The sequence below is a fragment of the Zootoca vivipara genome, chromosome 1 (genome assembly GCF_965207765.1).
Source record: "Zootoca vivipara chromosome 1, rZooViv2.hap1.1, whole genome shotgun sequence".
Classification (NCBI taxonomy): Eukaryota; Metazoa; Chordata; class Lepidosauria; order Squamata; family Lacertidae; genus Zootoca; species Zootoca vivipara.
Window position 1 is genome coordinate 113621290 of NC_142582.1, and position 24714 is coordinate 113646003.

Sequence of the window (24714 nt, forward strand, 5' to 3'; positions counted from 1 at the left end):
CACCCACCCACCCACCAGCCATTTGTGGGTTGGGGAAGATGAAAAGAAAGCTCCATCCCCAAAAGCAGGTAGAGATCCTGAGTTGTATTCAACTAAGTTTTACTCAGAGTAGACCTGTTGAAATTAATGGACCCAAATTTGCCATGCTTATTAATTTCAGTGGGCCATAACTTCTGGAATGCCCACAGGGCATGATGTAGTCCTTATGGAGTCCCCGAACAGACTAAAATGATGTGTGTGTTTTTTTAAAAAAAATATCATTAAATAATTGAAAGTGCCTTGGGAAATTGTCACGCTCAGCTTTAGGGGGAATGGAAGCAACCAGCCACATCACCAACTTGAGAAGCTTTGACAGCCACTTGAAGACACAGTGTCCTTAGAGAGCCAATCTCTCTTTGTCACCACTACTGCCACCCAGTGGGTGCAATCATATGTGATTAAGTGATCTTGGTGGCTACTGGTGCATTTTTCCAACTCTGTTTGGCTGTGGGCCAGGATAGCCTTGCTATGGTGATCCACAATTTGGTAGCCTCCCATTTAGACTAGCACAATCTCCATGGAGTTACCCTTGGAGGTGCAGGCATGAGAGACAAGATTTGTATATTGTACAGTATCAGCAACAATATCAGATGTCAGCAGGGTGCTCATAAAGAAGATCACATGTGTCGTTTAACATGGACACAGCCGGTGGAAGTGTCAGGCCAGGGGAAGGAGTTGCATTTTGTCAACAACCACAATAATGGTGGCAAACTTACGTAGATTATCCAGCAGAGGCAGAAGGGAAGATGACATATCCACAGCCAGTGCTCTCCTAAAAATACTAATTGTCTGCAGAGTGACTTGCATATACAAAAAACACATTGTACTAATAACTAACTTGTGGAGTTTCAGTAAAGTAAATTAATAACAAAATAAAACTGCCACTGTTCCAAGAAATATGTTCTCACTTTGCAGTTATTTTAGCTGAGCAATCTTTGGCAAAGGATACAGAGTTTGATGCAGTGATCAACTCCAGGTTTTTTTTTGGAGATGAAAGGTGGTTAAAAAATTTATTAACATCATAAATGCAACACTTAATATGTGTGGGAGTACCATGGTGAATGTAATTTTTTTGAATACTGAAGACATCTTTGGCATGTGATGTTGGTGCTTTTCTGTTAGTATAGTTTGCCATACCAAAATAAATATCCCAAGCTCTATAATTGGAAAGATGTATTCTTTAAAATGGACATGGTTAAATATATGCCTCACTTCTATTTTAATGAAGTTTAGATTTAGACCGCCTTTAGATGTTATATTATCCAGCAAGATTAATAGTGTCCTTTGGTTGTTCCTGCGCTGGTTTAAAGTCTTCCACCTAGATGCTTTTTTGAAGCCAAGTAGTAGTTAAGCTGGAAAAAGACAATAGACATCCAGGTTCAACTCCCTCCATGTGTTTCGCTTGTACCATTTCACCATAGACATGCTTCACATGGGGCTACCTTTGAAGGTGATTTGAAAACTACAATTAATCCAGAATGCGGCTGCTAGACTGGTGACTGGGAGCAGCCAGCGGGACCATATAAAACCAGTCCTATAGGATCTTCCCTGGCTCCCAGTATGTTTCCAAGCACAATTCAAAGTGTTGGTGTTGACTTTCAAAGCTCTAAATGGCCTCGGCCTTGTATACCTGAAGGAGCATTTCCACCCACATTGTTCAGCACAGACACTGAGGTCCAGGTCTGAGGGCCTTCTGGAGGTTCCCTTCCTGCAAGAAGTGAAATTACAGGGAATTGGGAAAATGCCTTTTCAGTAGCCATATCCACACCTTGTGGAATGCCTTACTGGCAGATGTCAAAGAGTTAAACGGCTATAATTTTTTTTGTAAACATCTGAAGGCAGCCCTGTTTCAGAAAGCTTTCCATGTTTGTTTCCCCCCTGTATTTTTCTCAGAAGCCACCCAGAGTGGCTGGGGGTATTAGAAATATGTTGTTGCTATTCTTGTTCATCATATGCTGGGAATGAACTTCCTGCAGTCAGTTTATATCTGGATAGATGTTTCACTGTCCATTAATACTGCCATTATCTTGCCTTTCTCCATTTTCAAAGTCTTTCCCTTCAATTAAAAAGCCCCTTTATGGGAGTTTGTTCATATTCACCATTCGCACCTCTTCTGGTTCCTGTTCTCTTCCAGAGCCCTGAGAGTGTCACAATGAGAGGATTCTCAAGATTCTGCCTGTCCTTTGCATGCTGTTTCAACATTGCCAGCATGAGTGGAATACATATTACGGCAATTACACACACTCTTCTTCAGACCTGCCTCCACCTCCCCAACAATAATTTTGGCTTCTTTCTTCAATATGAGGACTTGTTACTGTTTAGAGCTGTAGTTTGGCTTATCCATTTCAGTCTGCAGTAATTTATTTATGAAAGTATTGCTTCATTGGTTCTGACATAACTTTTATAATAGATTCCCACCCCACCCCCTGCGATGCTTCTCTGGTATTGTTCATGTTTTGAGATCATATTTTTATTTTTATGTTATGTTATTTTGATTTTTTTTACAGGTAGATATACATTTATAGATAATTGATTATAGATAATTTATTACTAGCAGTTTGCTGTTGAGGAAAAGGGAATATTAAAAACGATCCTTTTGAGCCATGACTTTGACTGATACTTTCAAATGAGCATTTTTATTTTCATTAGCATACTTCAGACACCAGTGTGAATGGAGTTTGAGTAGGTCAGAGTTGTGCCTTTGTTGCAGAGCTAATAATTAGCTTGTAGATTCTCCTAATGCTTTTGATGACAGGAGGAGCCTTTAAAAAGAAAAAGAAAAAAAGAAAAGGTGTTTTCAAGGAAGGACAAAATATAGGTTAGTGTATTCAGGTCACAGCACTTGCAACTCAATTTGTTATCCAACAATTGCTATAAGTATATGGCAGGCTATTACATGTACCCTTCTAGATAGCGGTCTCCCCTATTTGTTTCTTCATTAAACAGTAATAAATATTCTGTTCATGTCATGCTAAACAAATTTTAGGAGGAAATCTACATCCATATGCCAGTCCCTAGGCCATTTTTCAGTCCTGATCCAAGCTCATAGTATCTCCTACTGAGTTTTGAATTTCTTTCCAACTTATTTCAAATGGCAGAACCCCAGTGCATTTTCCCTTGCTTTTCCCTTTTGTTTCATGGAGGTTCACACAGGAGAATATTTGACCTCCATATGGTATATTGCAAATCCCATTTAACAATTTCATAAATGAAGTCTAGAAATCTGTGAAGCTGGCCAACTGAACTAAACTAAGCCGCTTACTGACTCAGTTCATGTGTAACAACTAACCATGGTTTGATGTCCTGGCCTGTTAACTTACTGTGGTTCCTACAAACCACAGTTTCCTGTATTCAGACAAAATAGGAAACTGCTGCTCAGAACAAACCAGGTATGGAAGATTTAATTCTTAAATGCAAAGGGAAGGAGGAGTATGCAAGCTTTAGTGAAGTAATCACTAATGAGCTCAATGGGACTTATACCCAGAGAAGCATGTATAGGATTGCCTCCTTAACTGGAACTTAAATCTGTTGAAAACAAAATGCTAAAATGCCAAACAGTTATTGGATATGGGAGATCAAGATAAAGTACAATTAGCATTGTAGTTCAGGTTTCAAGTGATTATTGTCTTATACATACTATCTAGGGGCTGGTGTACATTGTCATATATGGATCTATGTCTAATATCAGACTGTCATTTTACAACATAAAGCTGACCTGCTGGTTAAGTGGCCTTAGATTGGCATACTATGCAGCTGCCTCCAGGATAGTGAAAACTTGACAAGAATCTAGGAGTACAGAATCTAGGAATTTGCCTGGAGCCTTGGGTCTGCACAAACTGTTGCCTCGGGTAAACAGGTACTGTTAACTATTTATAACTTGCAGGAAGTTTTGTTATGTGTTAATCAAGAGGTTTTGAAACTTGGAAAGCTGACTCAAGTCACACTGTAATAATCTTGCATCTATATTTGTAAGAAATGGATATTATTTCCTTAATCTTCCTGTTGATATTCTTCAAGATGAAACTCCCTGCATAAAGTTCACCCAAATTTCCCCACAATCACTTAAATACAAGGTGTTAATGGATGTGGTGCTTTGCTTTGAAATGATTTGCTGATTTTTTTGTTTTGTTTTTGGAGGTGTTTTCCCCCAGTCCCATTATTAGAACTTCGGAGCAAATTCACAATGCTGCTGTAAATACCAGTTAAAATATAACATCATGTATCCACAGTAGGAAGGGACTGTCATTTTTGGTTCTCTCAGTTTCATATTTTCCTAATCTTAAATTCAGTTCTCCGCATTTCTTCTATCTGTCTACCTACCTACCTACCTACCTACCTACCTACCTATCTAAAAATCCTAATGAAAATGCATCTTCATTTTGGTGCAGATTTCTCCAAATAAGCACAGTTTTTGTATGCAGTTTTTACAAACATACACATTTTTTTTGCAAAACAGTTACCCCCAATATAATGCATTTTTGTGTGTTATTTTCACAAATTTATTCAATTTTTATGCCCACTTTGACCTGATATATGTGTTTATGAAAACATTTTTGGTTGGTTGGAGAACTGCTTCACGAAATTCAGAAAAGTGTGCATTTCAAACGATGGCTGTGCTGTAGTTCTGATACTGTTTGGGAAAGTGCAAATTTGCTACATTCACCTTTAGATGCAAACTGAATTGAATTCCTCCCCCATCCGCAATCCACAGGAGCTCTTTGCAGTCATCCCTGATCACTGTGGATGCCAACTGGATCAATAGTCTTCCACTTAGAGAAATAAGCTCTGTGGCTTCTTCAAGGATGATCCCATGCCCTGCATCCTGGAGTCTGTCGGATTCTGCAGCTTGGAGCAATGGCACATTCATGTCATATGCACCCAAAGGAATATTTCCAAATGACTTCTGTTATTGGAGTGGAGTAGTGGGAAATCACACCTGATACAGCGATACCAATAAAAATGTATTGACTCCTTCTTACTGTTTCAGCAGCTTGTTGTCTCGGACTCATTCTTTTTGGATGTAATCTCCTTGGGGCTTTGTTGAGATTAGAAGAATCATAATATTTATATAATTATTTATAATATTACTATAGTATTTTATAAGTGGGTCCTATGACAAAAACAAAATGTGGTATGGAGTGCTCCTGTTTAGGTTTCTAGTCGGCCAGCCATATCTTCTTCAGTTACACTTCATTCTGGTCCCCATTCCTCCATGGTTTTCCATTTGACCATCAGCACTCTGACCAATGAGCTTGGTTAGTTGACCTTGGGTTTTGAGTTTCTCCCTGCCTTTGAGGTTCTGCGCCCCCCTATCAAACATTATTTGTGCTTGTCCTGAGCGTGCTCAGCCTAAGCAGAACAGCTGCCCCATAGTTTAATTCTTTATTGACAAAGTATGAACTTACAGTAGCTCCTGAGGTGCACTAAATCCGTGGCGTGCGCACACACACACTTCTGGTGGCTAGGCAACTGATGTGATGTCCCTCCCCGGGCTTGTGCTCTGACCTGGATGGCCCTCATCTGACGGTGTGAGTGCAAGCATCCTGCAACTTCTACATGCAAGTTGTCACTGTGCCTGCCTCTTCAAGCACCTCCTGGTTCCAGGGGACAGTGGGGGGAGGAGGACAGAAGGGATCCTGCTGGCCCCCTCCTTTCAGGCACCATCTCTCAGCTCCTGATGCAACGTGTCCTTCCTGCAGCTCCAGCTCCTGCCCCACTTCCTGCACCACCTCCCTTGTCTCTGACTGCTCAGGCCTTCATCCTCCAGCTCTGGCTCCTGCCTCTCAGGAGGCACAGAACCCCATAAATCACTACCTGGTTTCCCTGGATCAGCTGCTACATCTCCTACCCACTCCTTGGAGCCCTGCCAGTGCTCTGCAAAGCTTAGTGTTTCTCCAAGCCTGCTAGGATCTGTCTTTAGCACAGACTGTGCTGCTTTCCCAGTGGTATAAGTGCAGTTGCAATCTTTCCTTGTTAATACTTACTTTTTCTCCATCACCCCTCCCTCTGCCCCAGCACCCATCTTCTCCCTGCCATCTTCCAAGTCTTCTGAGTAATTTTCTCTCTTCTTCTGCGTGGTTACATAGACAATATTCAGAAATGGTGGCTGTGCTGCCACTTTCTTTCCTAAAGTTTATCTATTTGGCCCCTTTCTGCCTCTCAGGGACATGTGCCAGGCATTGCTTGCTATGGAAGCAAGTGCACATGTGCTGAAACAAAATTTCATTCTCAGTTGCTGTTAAAATTTCGCCCTCAGTTTCCATTCTCTTCTGAGGTTTCAAAGTAATTCCCTGTGTTCTTCTGCATGGTTACATAGGTAATATTTGGAAATGCCCACTGGACCTCTTCCTTCCTAGACAATATATATTTGACCTCCTCCTGCAGTCTTCCAGGAATGTGATCCTGTGGAAGCAAGCACATTCATATGGAAACAAATTTTAACTCTCAAGTGCCGCTTTCTTTTGAGACTCCCAAATAATCCCCTGCCTCTTTCTGCATGGTTACATAGATGATATTAAGAAATGGTGGCCATTTCCCATTGGATCGCTTCTTTCCTAGTGTATATATTTGACCCACTTCAGTCTCTGAGGAATATGTGCCATGTGGTCTTGTGGAAGCAAGTACACTTATACGGAAAACAAAATTTCACTCTCAATCGTCTGTTGGGAATTTTTGCAATCTTCCCAGGAGCTATTTTCTCCCGTAGCACAGCAATATAGTGAAAACACAACAAAACACAATAGAAGGAAAGGTTTTGAATAGGTTTTAAATAAACCAGCTGTCTTCATTTCACTCCAAGATACATTTTCTGCTTACTTAAATATTACAGCATTCCAGCCACAATGGAGAGTTTCAAAGAACTGTTTCAGGAGTGCTTGTGGGCAACAGGGTTTTGAGGGTGGAGGTGTGTGTGTGGGGGGGGGTATAGGACACCCAATATGTAATTGAGAATCTTTTCACAGTGCTGAGTCACAGAAAGAGTTACACTCCCTTTTGAAAGAAGCGCCATAAAGTACATAAAACTGGCTCACAAAGGAAAAATGCCTAGAATAGGAGGAAATGTGGAGGCTGAGGAGAAAGACACAGCCTTGTCACTGAGAACCAGGTGCCTTCTTTATAGGTGGGATCAGACAAACCTCCTCCAATGGAGCATGCATGTGAATTGGGCCAAAGAGTCGCAAGGAGTGAGCTTGCCTCACCTCATCTCTAGAAGCTTAGTGGGAGGAGCAGGTCAACTGGTGGGACATCTTTGTAGCTTCCATCCAGTTATGAACCTTGCTCTTATACCTGGGACCCGTGACTTCTGGACTTAGCTTGCTACTGAGTCTGTACCCCTATTAATCTGAATAAAGATCTCTTCCTTCATTATAAGGGAGTGTGACATCCTGATGCGTTTGCACAAAGCGTACATTGAGGTTACATTTTACTGAGCAATCATTTGTTGTGGGTTAAACCACAGAGCCTAGGGCTTGCTGATCAGAAGGTCGGCGGTTCGAATCCCCGTGACGGGGTGAGCTCCTGTTGCTCGGTCCCAGCTCCTGCCAACCTAGCATTTCGAAAGTACATCAAAGTACAAGTAGATAAATAGGTACCGCTACAGCGGGAAGGTAAACAGCGTTTCCGTGTGCTGCTCTGGTTCGCCAGAAGCGGCTTTGTCATGCTAGCCACATGACCTGGAAGCTGTACGCCAGCTCCCTCGGCCAATAATGCAAGATGAGCGCCGCAACCCCAGAGTCGGTCACGACTGGACCTAATGGTCAGGGGTCCCTTTACCTTTACCTATACAACAATGAGCTTTCATCCTGATTTGCTTGCTGGGTGTTTCTACATCTTCCTGTTAATCATACCACACTTTTCAGTGTATTTTCCTGTCACCTTCCTAACGGCAAAAAGTAAGGTTTTTAAATTTATTTATTTTTAAATAGATTTTTTTTTGGTGTGTGTGATAGGGCAATAGAGCACTTTAATCCACTTTAATTGCACAAACCTAACTTTCCACGATGTGGTTGAATCCCTCCTGAAAAATATTGACACAAGCTACTTTCTCTCCAGCTCAGTACCTCCATCTGTAAAATAGGGTTGATAGTACTGAACTACCTTTTAAGGAAATTAAACAAAAATCCGAATGAATTAGTGCTGCATTTATTTCGCTAATCTTGACTTTTACACAAAGAATGTTTATAGTCAGAGCAAAAGAGCATTTCTGGAGTCTTGTTTCTTTAAGACACAGTACACCATCCTTTCAGAATGCAAACATTCGGTGGATTTAATAGTTTGCCGTTTGAGTCCGCCGTTTGCTTTGTAACCTGCCACTCACCGTGACAAAGATAATCGCATTTGGCAGACTTCTCTTGGTTGAGCCAGGCAAATTGAATTAATATACTGCAGAGATTAAATGTTTTAGCAATTGCTGTTGCTTGCAGAATTGGGAGAGGGAGAACATGCAGGTTTCAGAGCACAAGGAGCTTACTTCCTGTCCTGCCATATGGTGCTCTGCCTGAGAGAGAAGGTTTGATCTTTGGCTTCTCACCACATCAAATTGATTACTAAGAAGAAGTGGGGTGGGGTGGGGACTGCAAGCATGCTAAGTGCTGTTTCATTCCAGGCTCCTTTGCAACCACTAGTCATTGTCTTAGCAGGGCAGCAGCCCATTAAACCTGTGTGCAGAACGGCTCCCAAAGGACTTGCCCTTTGCAGCCTCTTTCAGTGTCGCTCTGTGAAGTTGTGTGTTGCTTTGAATTAACGGGCCTGTAACTCATCTTGCATCTCTCTTACAAACTCATTGGTTCGCAGAAGCAGAGCTCAGGTGTTTTCTGCCCACTGCTAAGAACTGAAAAAGAAAGGGGCGGTTGTTTTGGAAATGACAGTCTGATTAGGTTATTCCAGAGGGGTAACCATGTTAGCCAGTTGCAGAAAAAACAACAGAGTATTGTGTGGTGCCTTTATTCTGGCAGAGCTCATTTTGTCAGATGCATGAAATGACCCTTTGGGAGAAGGTGGCCTTCAACTAAGTTTTTACTCACCGATCAAAACTATTGGCCGTGACTTAATAATGTTTATTGATTTCAATAGGTCTACATACCCTCCAACATTTCTCCGATGAAAATAGGGGCGTTATATTCAATGATGGTGGTGATGATTTTATTATAGTTCTATATGATAGTTTTTTGTGTTAAACTTTTCAGTCTCTTTTGTGATGAGATTGTGTACTGTATGCTTTTTTATTTTTGGTTTATTGAATGTAATGAATTCGTAGAATCAGTTGATCTTTGGACAGAGATAGTCTGGCCACAGTGCTGTTTGCTTTGGCCCTCCAGTTGGATTGTTGCAGTGGGTCATTCATGGCACTGCCCTTGGAGACAACCTGGAAGCTTCAGTTGGGGAAGAAAGCACATCAAAGTGCAAGTAGATAAATAGGGACCGCTCCGGCGGGAAGGTAAACGGTGTTTCCGTGCGCTGCTCTGGTTCGCCAGAAGCAGCTTTGTCATGCTGGCCACATGACCCGGAAGCTGTCTGCGGACAAACGCCGGCTCCCTCGGCCTATAGAGCGAGATGAGCGCCGCAACCCCAGAGTCGGACACGACTGGACCTGATGGTCAGGGGCCCCTTTACCTTTACATTCAGTAACAAGGGAGAGAACTTTCTTAGTAGTGGCAACTCAGTTATGGAATGCCCTCCCTTAACAGTCTCACATGATACCTGTGAAACATTTTGGCCTCAGGCAAAAACATTTGCATTTACCCAGGCATTCTAATATGTTGTAAATCCTACTTTCATTTTCAAGGATTTTGTCTGCTCTATTATTTATATCATGATATAAAATGGTTGCATACTGCCCTTAAACCCAAATTAAGAATGGTATAGACATGTTTTAAATAAATGAAACAGGTGCTTTTTATTCTCCTTAATAGTGGTTGGCAGGAGATTCCTTTCCTACTTATGAAGGAGTAATTAAATGCCTACTTGCTGCCACTAAGCTATGCCTTGCCTAGTTATGGAGGTTATCTAAGGTCCCTACTCTCTCTGTGTCAGCTATGGGACTTTGCAATTATGAGTAAATTAACTGAACAGATCCTAGTTGCAGGAGGACAAAGAACAACAACAACCCTTCTTCCTGAATGTTTGTTACTTTGGTTTCATGTACTAATATAAACAAGCAGACATTTCTCAAGCCAGAAACTGATATATTGCAGTTTGGTTCCTTTAGTATTTGCCAGTTTTTTTCACAAATGTATGTTAAGCAATGTTGGAATGGGGTAGGGGAGGAAATGTTCTGTGCAGTGCCAACAATCTAGAAAGACCTAATGACCCACCCATTTACAGTAGTAGATATCTCCATCTCTGCATGCTATATTTTGATTGCGCTTTTTTAAAACAACAACAACAACCCACAGATCACTTAGAATCATAGTGTTGGAAGGGATCCTGAGGATCATCTAGTCCAACCCCCTGAAATGCAGGAATGTGCAGCTGCCCCATATGGGGATCAAACCTGCAACCTTGGTATTACCAGCACCATGTTTTAACCAACTGAGCTATCCAGGCTTAAAAGGTTTATTAACAGGTAATTGGTGATGACTGAGACACGGAGCCTCCATGTTCATGGGCAGCATCTCCCTGGTGATCAGATGCTGGGATGAAAGAACAGATGATGGATAATTCAATGTCCTGGTAGTCGGCTTCCCAGAAACATCTGCACACTCCTCTCTCTCTCTCTCTCTCTCTCTCTCTCTCTCTCTCTCTCTCTCTCTCTCTGTGTGTGTGTGTGTGTGTGTGTGTGTGTGTGTGTTTGTGCACGTGCGCTTCCTGGATAGTGAGTCTTAATTAAAATGGACCCTATTTATTTCATGTAAAACAGAAATAAAATGAGCAGGTGAGTACTCCTGCACCTTTAATAATAAACTGCACCTGGTGAAATTTCATCTTCTACACAACTATTAAAGGTGCAGGGGTCCTGCCATCTTTTCCAGCCTGAACAGAAATTAACCCCAGAAAACAGGATGCTCTACAAAAACAAGCAAACAAATCCACCTCTAGGATGCTTCAATTAAACTGCAGAATAAGCAAGAATCCTCCAACAACTTGCTCCTTATCAACCCAGACGTCCTGCCTAAAATAACCCATAGCCCAGCCCGTTATGTATAGCTATTTAAAATCAGGGAGGCTCCTGTAAAAGGACTGATCCCACTTGCAATAACTGTGTCAGGGAAGTCACAGAATGCCCTGTACAATCACCATCCTGCTGAGGATTTCTTGCCTCTGTGGGTGAATCATCTGGCGATAAGGTGAAGAAATCACATGCCTGGATGGGTTATAAAACAGCAGTTCCACGTGGCTGGTGAGATGTTCTGTCAGGCTTATGAGATTTTGGAACTTAGTCCATTGGCAGGCTGCCTTCAGCAGTATAGACAGGCCATATGGGAGCAATGCTCTCGAGCTACACATGAATGTCTGCTGCAATCATTATCTAGTACAACCATCCTAAGCAGGTGTCAGTCACAAATCCACACACCCCCTTGCTCCTGCAGAGCCACTCTACATTTGAAAACTAGAGGAGACACACAAAGTGGTCATTTAAGCAATGCACTTCCGTTTAACACTTCTGTGTTGATAACCCAGTTGTCGAGAGTGTTTTTCAAAAAAACAAGCATGATCATCTGCAGAGTTGTCCAGGGCTTGTTTAAAAAAGGAGATCGATCCGTAAACACAGAGACTGATACAGAAATTTTCATGGTGTTTTAACAAGTAGTGTAGTGGCAAATTCAGAAGTGCCGTGTCAGGGCTGGTTCAGCACAGAAATTCAAAAGTGAGCAAAAAGGTTGATTCTTTATTCAGAGAGACAAAACACAGCAGAGAACTTGGCAGGCAGAACTAGCTCATAGAATCATAGAGTTGGAAGAGACCACAAGGGCCATCCAGCCCAACCCCCTGCCAGGCAGGAAACACCATCAAAGCATTCCTGACAGATGGCTGTCAAGCCTCCACTTAAAGACCTCCAAAGAAGGAGACTCCACCACACTCCTTGACAGCAAATTCCACTGTTGAACAGCTCTTACTGTCAGGAAGTTCTTCCTAATGTTTAGGTGGAATCTTCTTTCTTGTAGTTTGAATCCATTGCTCCATGTCCGCTTCTCTGGAGCAGCAGAAAACAACCTTTCTCCCTCCTCTATATGACATCCTTCCATATATTTGAACATGGCTATCATATCACCCCTTAACCGTCTCTTCTCCAGGCTAAACATACCCAGCTCCCTAAGCCGTTCCTCATAAGGCATCGTTTCCAGGCCTTTGACCATTTTGGTTGCCCTCTTCTGGACACATTCCAGCTTGTCAGTATCCTTCTTGAACTGTGGTGCCCAGAACTGGACACAGTACTCCAGGTGAGGTCTGACCAGAGCAGAATACAGTGGTACTATTACTTCCCTTGATCTAGATGCTATACTCCTATTGATGCAGCCCAGAATTGCATTGGCTTATTTAGCTGCTGCATCACACTGTTGACTCATGTCAAGTTTGTGGTCTACCAAGACTCCTAGATCCTTTTCACATGTACTGCTCTCAAGCCAGGTGTCTCCCAGCCTGTATTTGTGCCTTTCATTTTTTTTGCCCAAGTGTAGTACTTTACATTTCTCCTTGTTAAAATTCATCTTGTTTGCTTTGGCCCAGTTGTCTAATCTGTTAAGGTCATTTTGAAGTGTGATCCTGTCCTCTGGTGTATTAGCCACCCCTCCCAATTTGGTGTCATCTGCAAACTTGCTCAGGATGCCCTCAAGCCCATCATCCAAGTCATTGATAAAGATGTTGAATAAGACTGGGCCCAAGACCGAACCCTGTGGCACCCCACTAGTCACTACTCTCCAGGATGGGGAGGAGCCATTGATGAGCACCCTTCGGGTTCGGTCAACTGCTCAATGAAGTAGTTGCCAGAACTGAGGATCTGAGCCTCCTACTTCCTCCTAAGGCTTCTCCCCAGCGAGCTGCCTTCCCAATAGTAGCAAACTCCTTTGTGGAGGGGCTGTCTATGCCTTTTCTTCTGCTGCATGCAATGCCCTCCTCATTCTTCAGGACAGAGGGGGGGGAACTGTGGAAGTGGCAGATTGCTGGGGATCTGTTGCTGCCTCCTCCTCCTCAGCTGTCTCGCTCTCAATTAAACCTATTGCTTGCTCAGCCTCCAACCTGTCTGCCCCCTTTCTTCCTCTGACCTATTTTCTGAATCCCACCACTATTCTCCTGACTTGGAGCCTTCCCACTCTGATGCTTCCCTGGGGGGGGGGGTTCCCTGGCTGAGGCCTCCCACAATTCCTCCAAGTCTAGCCAGTCCCTGGTACGCAGGGTCCATTCATACAAATCACAGCCACTCCCCTCTCACCGCTATGCTTCCTTCTAAGACTTTACAATCCACTAAGATTATACAGTAATCTTATAATTATACAATAAGAGCAATTAAGGATGCATGTGCTACTATTTTCTTGTGCGTGTGCACTGGAGAGCTCCAGTCTCTTCTTTCAGAGCGAATGGTGTTTTCCTTGAAGTTCCGTCGTACATAACAGAACTTGGAACACCCTTTGTTTGCAGTGTTCCCAAATGCTTAGCTTTGGAGCATCCAGAACAACAACTGGTTGATGTTCTTCCCACGTGCCTTCTCCAGAGTTGCCCAAGGAGCTAGTCCTCAGTGGCTGACTCACCTTTCACTCTGATTGGCTTGAATCAGCACAAAGGGGGAGACGGCTCCTTCTCAGTGGCTGGAAAGCTCCACTTTCATGCTGACTGGGTGGTTCTAGGATGCTAGAGACAGGCACCTTGCTGAGAACTTGCAAGAAATAGTAATAGCTCTTTGATCCCCTGAGACAACTGAGCCACGCACCTCTGGTTTTAATGAACGAAAGACTGTGTTTGGTCACCATTCATTGTTTCTGGTGCTTGCAGAAGACTATTGGGAAAAAGTTAAAAGAACAGAAAATGAGTTGAAAGAAAAACCTAAAATGGCAATTCACAGGGCATATCTTGGGTGTGCTTACTTGGAAGTTGTTTCCACTGTGTCCAATGGAACCAGCCCGAGATGTTTTGCTGCTGTAGGCAAAATGCCCTGATGCCACGCCCCACAGACCCAGGCCTCCTCTTGCCCAGTTGTTGTACTTGTTCTGCCACCAGCCCTGCCAGTGCAACTGCACAGGGGCTTGTGGCTGTGCCACACTGCTGCCACAATGCAGTGACAAGGGTGCAGTGGTGCGAGTGAAGCCGGGGGGGGGGGGGAGGTTGGCAACAGCTCAGTGGCTGGGGTGGGGAGAAGGTAGGGAAGGGGTCGGATCTGCTACCTGAGGCAGATGGCTTCACCTTGTCTCATTGATGAATGGCGCTCACCCTCTGATAAGTTTTAAGGTTGCTGCTTAGTGATGCAGTTCCTGCACCAATTATTATTTTAATAGAATTTTAGCTTGCCAAGTGTATACTCTCTTATAGAGAGTATAAGCCCTTTTGAAATTACAGTGACTTCTGAATAAACCTGCATTATTATTAATAATATCACCACCACCACCACCACCATTGCATAGGATTGCTCTGCTAGCTTGTCGGTGTGTTATCATGCATATAGTGTTGGGCCAGAAATCCTTACGTGGCTTTGCTGTGCAGCTTCCTGGAATCTGTTGAGCAAGTAATTAGCATTTAGACTAACCTACCTGTAGTGCAGATCAAATGGGATCACTCCAGGGATGCTATTGTGAGCTCCCTGGAGCAAAAGTGGCTTGCAAATGAGATAGACAAATAAAATAACATACATCCTGGGCTTACTTATTTGAGGTCAGGAAGTGGGGATGTAAGGACATAAGAAGAGCATGCTGGATGAGGCCAATGGCCAACCACATGCCTGTGTGAAACATGCAAGCAGGACCTGAAGGCAAGAGCACTTTCCCCTCCTGTGGTTTCCAGCAACTGGTATTCAGAAGCATTACTGCCTCTGACCATGGAAGCAGAGCATAGTCATCACAGCTAGCAACCATGGGTCGCCTTATCCTTCATGAATTTGTCTATACCTCTTTTAAAGTTGCTGGTTATCACTGCCTTATGTGGAAGCAAGTCCCATAGTTTGACTATGTGCTGCGTGAAGAAGTACGTCCTTCAAAATTCAGCTTCATAAGATATCCACAAGTTCTAGTGTTATGAGAGAGAGAGAGAGAGAGAGAGAAATAAAACTTTTCTCTATCCACTTTCAACATGCCTTGCATAATTTTATAAGCTTTTATTGTGTCACCCTTTACTCGCCTCTCAGGAGCCGGAGTCAGGAGCAGGTCAGCAATAAACACCTGGTGTCAGTGAAGTTAACTCGAGATTCAAAGAAACCAAAACAGTGCTGGCCTGGTGATCACAGGAACACTTCCCAGTGGCTCCCTGCTTTCCCACCTACTCCCTAAGGCACTTCCCTCCATTCCTTCCCCAGCAGCCTAAGGCTCCATTGTCTCCTCTCTCTCTCTGCTCTGCCCTCTTCATTCCATGTTCTGGGAGACCAGAGGGGAGCAAAGCTGGCCACAGCAGGAGGGGGAGACTCCTTGAATTCTTCAGCAGTCTGCCTCATCTCTATCTCCTGGGCCCCCTCCTCTCCTGCCTCTGATTCTGGACTGCTCTCTGCCCAGCTTCTTCCTGCTTTCCAAACCCTGTTGCCTATTCCACTTCAGACACCTCATCCTCCCATCTGCCCTCTCTTCTCCCTCTCACCACGCATTGTCATCCCATCACCAGTCCCCTGGCTCTGACCCTTCTTCCTAGGGGGGTTCACTTGGGGGTTCCCTGGCTTGATGGAGAGACCCTACCATACTTCCTTACCAAGGCCCAGAGGCCACAATGAGTTTGGATGAAAGGAAGCAGTGCCAGGATTGGAAAAGGGGATGGTTTATTTCTGAATCAAGTGTCCCTGAGTCCAAAACCATTAACAGTCCACAAAGTGCAGAGGAACATTGCAGACTTCCAGACGCACCACTGGTGTAACGTCCGGGCAATTAATCCCATCACAACACAGCTGCATTGATTTGGGTTTTTGAAGCTTTCTAATGAAAGACTGGGAGGAGCTGGGAGTAATTTAATTAAACTGGCTATAGTGGACACGTGTTCCTTTTTCTCTCCCTTACATGTTAGGTGCATAGACATTGTCCTGTTGTTTGGTACCACACAGTGGGAATTTAGTTGGTTAATCATAAATGGGGACGCATGCGGCCTTTTGTACTGAGGTCTGGGAAAGAGTGATAAATCCCGAGCGGCAGCGCAGGGGGCAGCTGTAAAAGGAGGATAATGCACTGCCTGATGCAAGTGATTTGAGGGAGCTGCTTGATTTAGTAACATCAGGTTTACATAATGTGGAGCGATTCTGGCCTCTCGAAAAATTGGCAACAGCCACTGAAGATTACCGCACGCCAGCAGCCGTTTTGTGGATTATCTGCTTCAACGTCCCAGAAGATTAATAATGTCACTTTCATCCCAGTGTCAATATGCACCATCTCCTGATGAACATGGTGCCACAAATGCTGCCAATCTCCCTTTCCCCACAATGCTGAGCTATGTGAGCCAATCATCTGACTCAGCTTCCTGGTAGCTTCCTGTGTTCCCAAGAGCTGCTAGTGCTTCTGATTCAGCTCTGTTGAACCAAATACAAGCGTTTTTCGGAGTAAAGTGGAGGCACGCCCAAAACATCCTTTTGCAGCCACTCAAAAATCATGGGGGACGTGGTATTAACCATGGCTTTCAGTCACTTAGAGGCTGCAAGAATTAAAAACAACAACAAGCTTTCACTTTAGCCTCGCAAATCAGCCTACAGAAGTTACTATCGCACAAATTAAGTATTGGGTATTGTCCGATCTGGTGTTGATGGAAAGGAGATCAAACACTATGTGTGTGCCTAAATCTGCTTGGTGTAAGGGATTCCCTGCAGTCCTGTTGCCTCTCATGTGTGCATTGGCTTAGGTATGCTCTCTGCATGCAGATTATTCCGTGGTGTATTGAGGCCAAAATCTCTATTTCAGGAAAATTAATTGGATTGAGATTTATTTATTTGAGGTTTAATATTTGTTTCCCAGAGACAGAATGAAAGTGTTGCGGTCTGCAGTGTACACAGCTAATCCTAGCCTTCCCTGAATGTCAGTGCTGTTGCCATACAGAATCATAGAACTGTAGAGTTGGAAAGGACTCTGGAGGTTTTCTGGTCCAACCCCTGCAATGCAGGAATCTCATCTAAAGCATCCATGGCAGATGGCTATCCAACCTCTGCTTTAAAAACTCCAGTGAAGGAGAAACTACCACCTCCTGAGGGGCTCTGTTCCACTGTAAAACAGCTCTTCTATCAGAAAGTTATTCCTGATGTTTAGTTGGAATCTCATTTCTTGTAACTTGAAGCCGTTGCTTCATGTCTGACACTCCAGAGCAGGAACAAAATAAAAAAATTTCCTTCAGTAGCACCTTAAAGACCAACTAAGTTTTTATTTTGGTATGAGCTTTCGTGTGCATGCATGAAGTGTGCATGCACACGAAAGCTCATACCAAAATAAAAACTTAGTTGGTCTTTAAGGTGCTACTGAAGGAATTTTTTTATTTTGTTTCGACTCAGACCAACACGGCTACCTAACTGTAACTCCAGAGCAGGAAAAAACAAGCTTGCTCCATCTCCCAAGTGACAACCCTAGGGATATTGGAAGGTGGTTATCATCACTCCTCTCAGTCTCCTCTTTTCCAGGCTAAACATATCCAACTCCATCGAGTTCCCCATAAAGTTTGGTTTCCAGACACCTGATCATCTTGGTCACCCTCCGCTGCACACATTCAGCTTGTCAATACCCTTCTTAAATAGTAGCACCCAGAACTGGAGACAGTACTCCAGGTGTGGTCTGACCAAGACAGAATAGAGGGTGACTATTACTTTCCTTGATCTGGACACTATACTTCTGTTGATGCAGCCTAGAGAAGCATTAGGTTTTTTTTTACTCAAGTTAAGCTTGTTGTCTGCTAAGACCCTTAGATCCTTTTCACATTTACTATGTTTTTATATGTGTTGGAAGCCGCCCAGAGTGGCTGGGGCAGCCCAGCCAGATGGGTGGGGTATAAATAAAATAATTACTATTACTATTACTACTGCTGCTGCTACTACTACTACTGGCAAGCCAAGTGTCTTCCATTTTATATTTGTGCAGCTGGTTTTTCTTGCCTAAGTGTAGAACCTTACATTTGTCCCTGCTGAAATTCATTTTGCTAGTTTGGACCCAGTTCTCCAATCTGTTAAGGTCATATTGAATCCTGATAATTGTTTTCTGTGGCATTCACTACCCCTTGTGGTTTGGCATTATCTGCAAATTTGGTGTTATCTGCATCACCCAAATTCCTTTATCCAAGTTGTTTATAAAGACATTGAACAGCAACAGGGCCAGGACAGAACCCTGCAGCGCCCCACTTGTCACTTTTCCCCAAGGTGATGAGGAGCCACATCGTTTACATATAATGCTACTCTTCCCCCCCTGTGGTTGTTTGTTTTTGACTCCCTAATTTAATCTTTCCTGTTCTTTCTTTCTTTCTTTCTTTCTTTCTTTCTTTCTTTCTTTCTTTCTTTCTTTCAGCAATTCACGAATTTCCTGATGATCTATTCACAAATAAGGAAAGGCAGAAAGGAGCAGTATTGCTACATATTATTGGTGTAAGTATACCTAACTTTTCTCATATATGTTGCTGCTATTGTGCAGATGGTTAGCTTAAGTGCGACACTGATTTATTTATTAACTGGGGGTGCAGATGTTGTTGGACTATGACCCCAATGACCCCTAACTATTGCCTGTGCAAGCTGGGGCTGATGGAAGTTGGAGTCCAAAAACATTGTGGGGGGAGCACTGATTCCCACCTATGTCCTTAATTTATATATGCTTTCCATTTATAGCCCACCTCATCCTGAAGGGTTGGAGAGAATAAGTTCTTTAAATGGAGCTCTGCTTTCCGTTGACAGACTTGCTGGAGACTTTGAAAAGCCACACAGCCAGTCAAAACAGAAAATACTTGCTTAGATGGACAAACCATCTGACCTGATACGATGCAGTAGGAGTGCCCACAGAGCCTCAGCTCCTAAAAAAGCTCAGGGCAGAACCTCACACGACACTTAATATGGGCTAGTAGTTGACAGAAATGCTGTAAGGTGTCTCTTCACCCTGTATCACTGGCTTCTGCTAGTAAGGGCAGGGAAATTCAGTGTGATGATGCTAGGAAGCTCGCAAGTTTTGCTGCATGTAGGAAAGCTGAAGGGAAGAACCTGAGACTTGCCTGCTATTTCTAGCAGCCTCATAATGTGTGGTTCTATCCCATTTTATTTGCCTTTTAACTTTGGTTATCCTGATGCAAAACATGGAGAGTTCTCCTTTGCATCCTCCTTGTGCTTCAGGACCAAATTACATGTTGCGTGCGAATGCATGGAACAGAAGTCTGATGGAGATTATTATTATTGTAAAAGCTGATTGGGATCATAGATGCAGGGCTGAGCACGTAACCCTTTCACTTCTCCTCATGTAGTTTCAAATGTCTTTTGCAAGCATTCATAGAATCATAGAATTGCAGAGTTGGAAATGACCCCCCCCCAGGTCATCTGGTCCCTGCAGTGCAGGAGTCCTGGCCATAGCCGTCCCTGGGTGGGCTCGAACCACCAACCTTCTGGCTAACAGCCATGTGCACTGACCCCCAATTCATAACATTCATTGTAGTTTAGCTCTCAGAAAAAAGAATAACAGTATATTTCCAGGAAAACCTGTTACAATTGTGGTGCAACTTTTTTCCAGTTTATAAAAGAAAACCTGCCGTGTGCCCTGCAGCTGTTGATTATTGTGAAATATAGATCCTATATTGTTATACTGTATATAGATTTCATTGAGGTAGACACAAAATATCCCATACAGGGAGCAGCAACAAAATAAACAAAACACCAAGTGGCAACCTTAGGGAGATATGGCTGTTTCTTTATGGTGCATTGCAAACTTTCTAGAAAGAAGACCATTGGGCACAACCCAGTTTTCCTCATCTAGGATTGGTAAATGGATCCCTCCAAGCAACCAAGTACACATGCAGCCTGATCATATTCACATTGGTCAGAAATAAGCCAAATTTTGTCCAGTGATACTTTCTCCTAGATCAGCTTGCACAGAATTTGCAACTTTAAGGTGGTTTGTGTGCAGCAGTGCATCACAGAGCTCTTGAACACGCAGGCCTGCTCATAGACGTCAGAGGAAGATGCAGGCCCATATAAATGAACTGGAGGAGAACTCTTGCAGGTGCATTTTCCAGGCTGTGAGATGGGTTGCACTAAGAAGAGACCTACAGCGCGTCTTAAAACAGGAAGACCAGCCCAAAGCCTTGTGTGTATACTGACACACACCACTGTGGCACATACCTGGATCCCCATTCCTGTCAATGGAAGAGACAGTGATGGGCAAGTGGAACCTTCTCTCTGTAGAACTGAATTATGAAGATCTTGCAGGTGGGGGAGGGAGTTGCTTTGGAGTCCCCATGCCTGCAAAACACCCATGTATTCAATTGACTATGTGTAGTTCAAGGAAGGGACTTGCCAATTTTATTTATTGTTTAGCATCTAACATACATTTCAGGTGCAATTTCTGCTCATGGAATGCTTCATCCATCAGAAGGGGGTGATTTTTGTTGATTCTTCTCCCCTCTGCAACTTACTGTGGCCCCCAAAAATCTAAGGTTAGAAGACCTTCTAAAACAGTTTGCTGGGAGGGTGTGGATTCTGTGGGGGGTGGGGGTGGAACAGAATGAGCAGAAATCACCTTCCTTCTCCTTTCCACCAGCCTTTAATGGATTGAAGGTCCTTTTGAAAAACGAAGGACTCCTTCTGTTCACAGAAAGCACACTTAGGGTCCAGGTCTATAAGATGGCAGCAAGTTACAAACCCATTTCCATTTTAGATTTCAGGAAGTAGTAATGTCTTGCCTATGATAAAGCCTCCTCTGCTCTTCAGCAATGCTACAAATTTCTGAACTAATTCAATTCAGTATCCATAATCAGGCTCAGTTATATTTACATTTCTGCTTTAAAGTCACCTCTTCAGTGGTTTCACATTTTAAATGCAAATTGTTCTTTTCAATTGTACTGTTGTAAAGAAAAAAAATCTGAATTTCATGTTTGTATTTTGAGGAATCAGATGATTCAAATGGCCTCTGGCTAAATTGCTATTTTAATAATAAAGGAGATTAGAGGTCTGTCGGTGAGGAGAACTGGGAGAGTGTTTTGGCACCCCGTACTGCTGCCAGAAGGAGGTATGGGGCCAGGGGTTGATCAGACCAGGTAAGAAGAAGGGGCATAAGACAGTTGAAGGTCATTTCCCCTTCTGGGCCATCTTCCACACAAAAGGCTTTGGGTTGTATTATGTACTGAGCAGGTTGCCATAACCAACAGTCCTCATCCCTGGTCCTGTTGCTGCTAAGTGCCAAATCAGCCTATAACAAAAGTTCCCTGACCTACCATTTGATAGTTGATGAGGTGGCTGATCTGGCATGTATTACTAAGACCTGGAGGGGTGTCCTCAGAGGCTTTGCCCTTCTGGTTACTTGGTGCAGCAGCCACACAAGTTGGAGGGCCTAGGGTAGGGTCACTGTTGTTCATAGGATTGCAATCTTCTTGACCAGGAAACCCATCTGTTTCGGATCCAGTTTCAATGATTTGTTAGCAGCATTTGACACTCCCATTGTACCAGGCACATTTTGCGACAAGGAATTTCATTAGCTTGAGCAGTTTCTGAGCTCTGGGTGCAGTACCGTGCCTAAGATTTCAGATTAAAACTGCAGAGTGGAAGGAAAGGAGGACCTTTTTCTGCCTCCCCACTTCCAGCTACTCTCTGAAGATTGGAGAAGAGACCCTCTTAAGAATATTAGGGGGGCAAGCAGGGGAAGCATGGCTTCATATTTCGCAGTCTTCACATGAGAACTAGACCATGTGAAAAATGAATATAAGATTTTAGCTGCAGTTCATTCATTTTCAGCTTTGTATTCTTCCTATAAAAAAGTGCACCTAGACATTCCATTGTTGCACCCATAACCTAGGTTTAAGGTGCCATTTAGCTCCTAGCTTTCATATCTCAGTTTCTAACAGTATCTCAGTTTCTGAATGCTTTGATGGTGTTTCCTGCTTGGGAGGGGGTTGGACTGGATGGCCCTTGAGGTATCTTCCAACTCTATGATTCTATGAACACTATTTGTTCATAGTGTTGGGGCCATCAGGAGCTCCCTAGTGCAGCTGATGGGTTCACTGTCAGTGCCGATCAAGAAGCCTCACTTTGTCCATTCGCAGGTGTGGTTTGAATCCAAACTGTGCTTGCAAACACGACTTCAAAGCAGCTCACTGTCACCACCAATCAGCAGTTATTGCAAGCCCTTTTGAATTTTGACCACTCTCCTGACCTGTCAGTGTTGACCCATGGGGGTGGGAATTAAGAATCTAGCCTGCTGGCCAAATCCAGCACTCCACCCCTGAAACAAGGAGATAGAGGACTCAGTAGAAGGAGGTCACGGGAGGCAGGAAGGCTAAGGGAAGGGGACCTAGGTGAAAAGTGGCTAAAGGAAGGGAGCACACAGTAGAACAGGAATGGGGAACTTGTGGCCTTCCAAATGTTTATTAGACTCCAGCTGCTACCATCACACTGCTGCCATGAAGACTTGGTACTTGTAATGGGGATTCTTTCTAAGTGATTCAGTTGTCCTTTGAGTTCAGGGTTCATTTGTTTAATTAGGATCAGTACTCAGTACTAAGTTAGTTTCACTTGTGACCAAGTTTTGTAATATATTCTTGTTTTTTCTCCACCCCACAGGCTCTGTATATGTTCTATGCCTTGGCTATTGTGTGTGATGATTTCTTTGTTCCATCTTTAGAAAAGATATGTGAGGTACGTGAAGGAGGATTTTTGCTCTTTAAAACCTATGCATTCACAGTTGGTAGACTTAAGGGGGAGAAACTACATCCCTGCCTGACAAAATGGAACCTATATTATTTCATCCTTCACATCAAACACAGGACTGTTTGTTCTAACCAGGGATTTGGGGTGTGTGTGTGTGTGTGTGTGTGTGTGTGTGTGTGTGTGTGATTCAGGTCTCATTTGAAGCTGAATCTACCAAGGTCACACTTTCTGAAACAATATGTGAAGCAAAACATTAATTAAAACTGCATATCATTTTTAAAAAGTGTTCATTGTTGGAAAAATGTGAAACTGAGAGAACCAAAATGGGCAGATCCTTCCATTCTTAGTTCTAAATGTTTGTGGTCTGCTTCACCCCAGCATCTGAAGGCCATGTCAGCCAAGGATGACAGTTTAAGATTTAGCATTGCTGCCAATCACATACTGGAATAATGAGTCCCAAATGCTTCTTTCAGAAACTACATCTGAGTGAAGATGTTGCAGGAGCCACATTTATGGCTGCAGGAAGCTCAACCCCAGAGTTATTTGCATCTGTCATAGGTAAGGAATCTCCTTTATAGTGGGTGGAACGATGGATGTAACTTATGTTTGTACTGTCAGCTACCCTTCAGCCACACACAATGCCCAGGAGGGCCTTCACCCCTTTTGGGATGTTTTTGGCTAATGGGGAGGTGCTGGTGGCTGTTGAGCGAAGGAGAAACTTTTTCCTCGTGAACTTCCTTAAATTCACATCCAAGTCTCTATTTCATTATGCACCAAAGTGACCTTTAGCCTTAAATGCAGATTTCTCTCGGTTTTCCTACATACTTTCTTGTCTTTCTGCTTTCCTCGTTAGACTCATATGCTAATCTGTGTGCATCCTTCCTCTTGCTTCCCCTGCTTCGATTCTGTACCCTTCCCTCTCCCCCTTCATTTTTTCACCAAATCCTTATGCTGCTCCTCGTCTCCATGCTTCCAGATGTTGTTGGCCAATGGTTGAAGAAGGTGGGAGTTGTAGTACAACAAAATCTGGTGGATTATATGCTCCCTTTCCCTGTTCTTGCATTTCCAGCACTCTAAGCAGCCTTTGCCCCTCCCACGTAATAATGTATATTATTTTGGGGACCTCCCTCTCTTTAAGTACCTGCTGCTGTTGATGTTTCGTCATACTGCTACTCCTCTGGCACAGCTTCTGGGAACGCTGTGTACCACATCAGTCCATTGGTCCATCAAGCTCAGCATTATTTACACTGACTGGCAGAGGCTTTCCAGGGGTTCAGGCACAAATCTCTCCCAGCCCTACCTGGAGATGGTAGGTATTGAACCTGGGACCTTCTGCATGCAAAGCAGATGCTCTGCCACTGAACTATGGCCCTTCCCAAGGATCATGTCATTTAGTTGTTATTTTTAGCATATCTATTACTAACCCCCTCCTTCATTTCTCTCTTTCTCTCTGTCCAGGTGTGTTTATCACTCACGGTGATGTAGGAGTTGGAACCATTGTTGGTTCAGCCGTTTTCAATATTCTTTGCATTATTGGGGTCTGTGGACTATTTGCTGGACAGGTTAGTAGGTTTCTTTCATTTTCTTTACCATTACTTCTGCATAGGAGAGTAAATCAGATAATATAATATGGAATAAATCTTATTTAAAAATCAAAGGAATTGTGTGATTGTGAACATAATAAGCTCTGTTTATTCCCTGATGATACCTAAATGAATCAACTTGAAGTAGCTTCACAGTGTCCTGGCTTGTTTAGC

At 43.4% G+C, this 24714-nt stretch overlaps 1 protein-coding gene across 2 annotated transcripts in view; it reads left to right on the forward strand.

Annotated features, from left to right (window-relative positions):
* SLC24A4 (solute carrier family 24 member 4) overlaps positions 1-24714 on the forward strand; it is a 96364-nt gene that overhangs the window by 42383 nt on the left and 29267 nt on the right. For both annotated transcript variants that reach the window (XM_035107222.3, XM_035107213.3), the window contains exons 3-6: positions 18630-18706; positions 22871-22945; positions 23431-23515; positions 24416-24519. In XM_035107222.3, coding sequence (XP_034963113.2) covers positions 18630-18706; positions 22871-22945; positions 23431-23515; positions 24416-24519 — 341 coding nt within the window. The remainder of the gene's footprint in view (positions 1-18629; positions 18707-22870; positions 22946-23430; positions 23516-24415; positions 24520-24714) is intronic.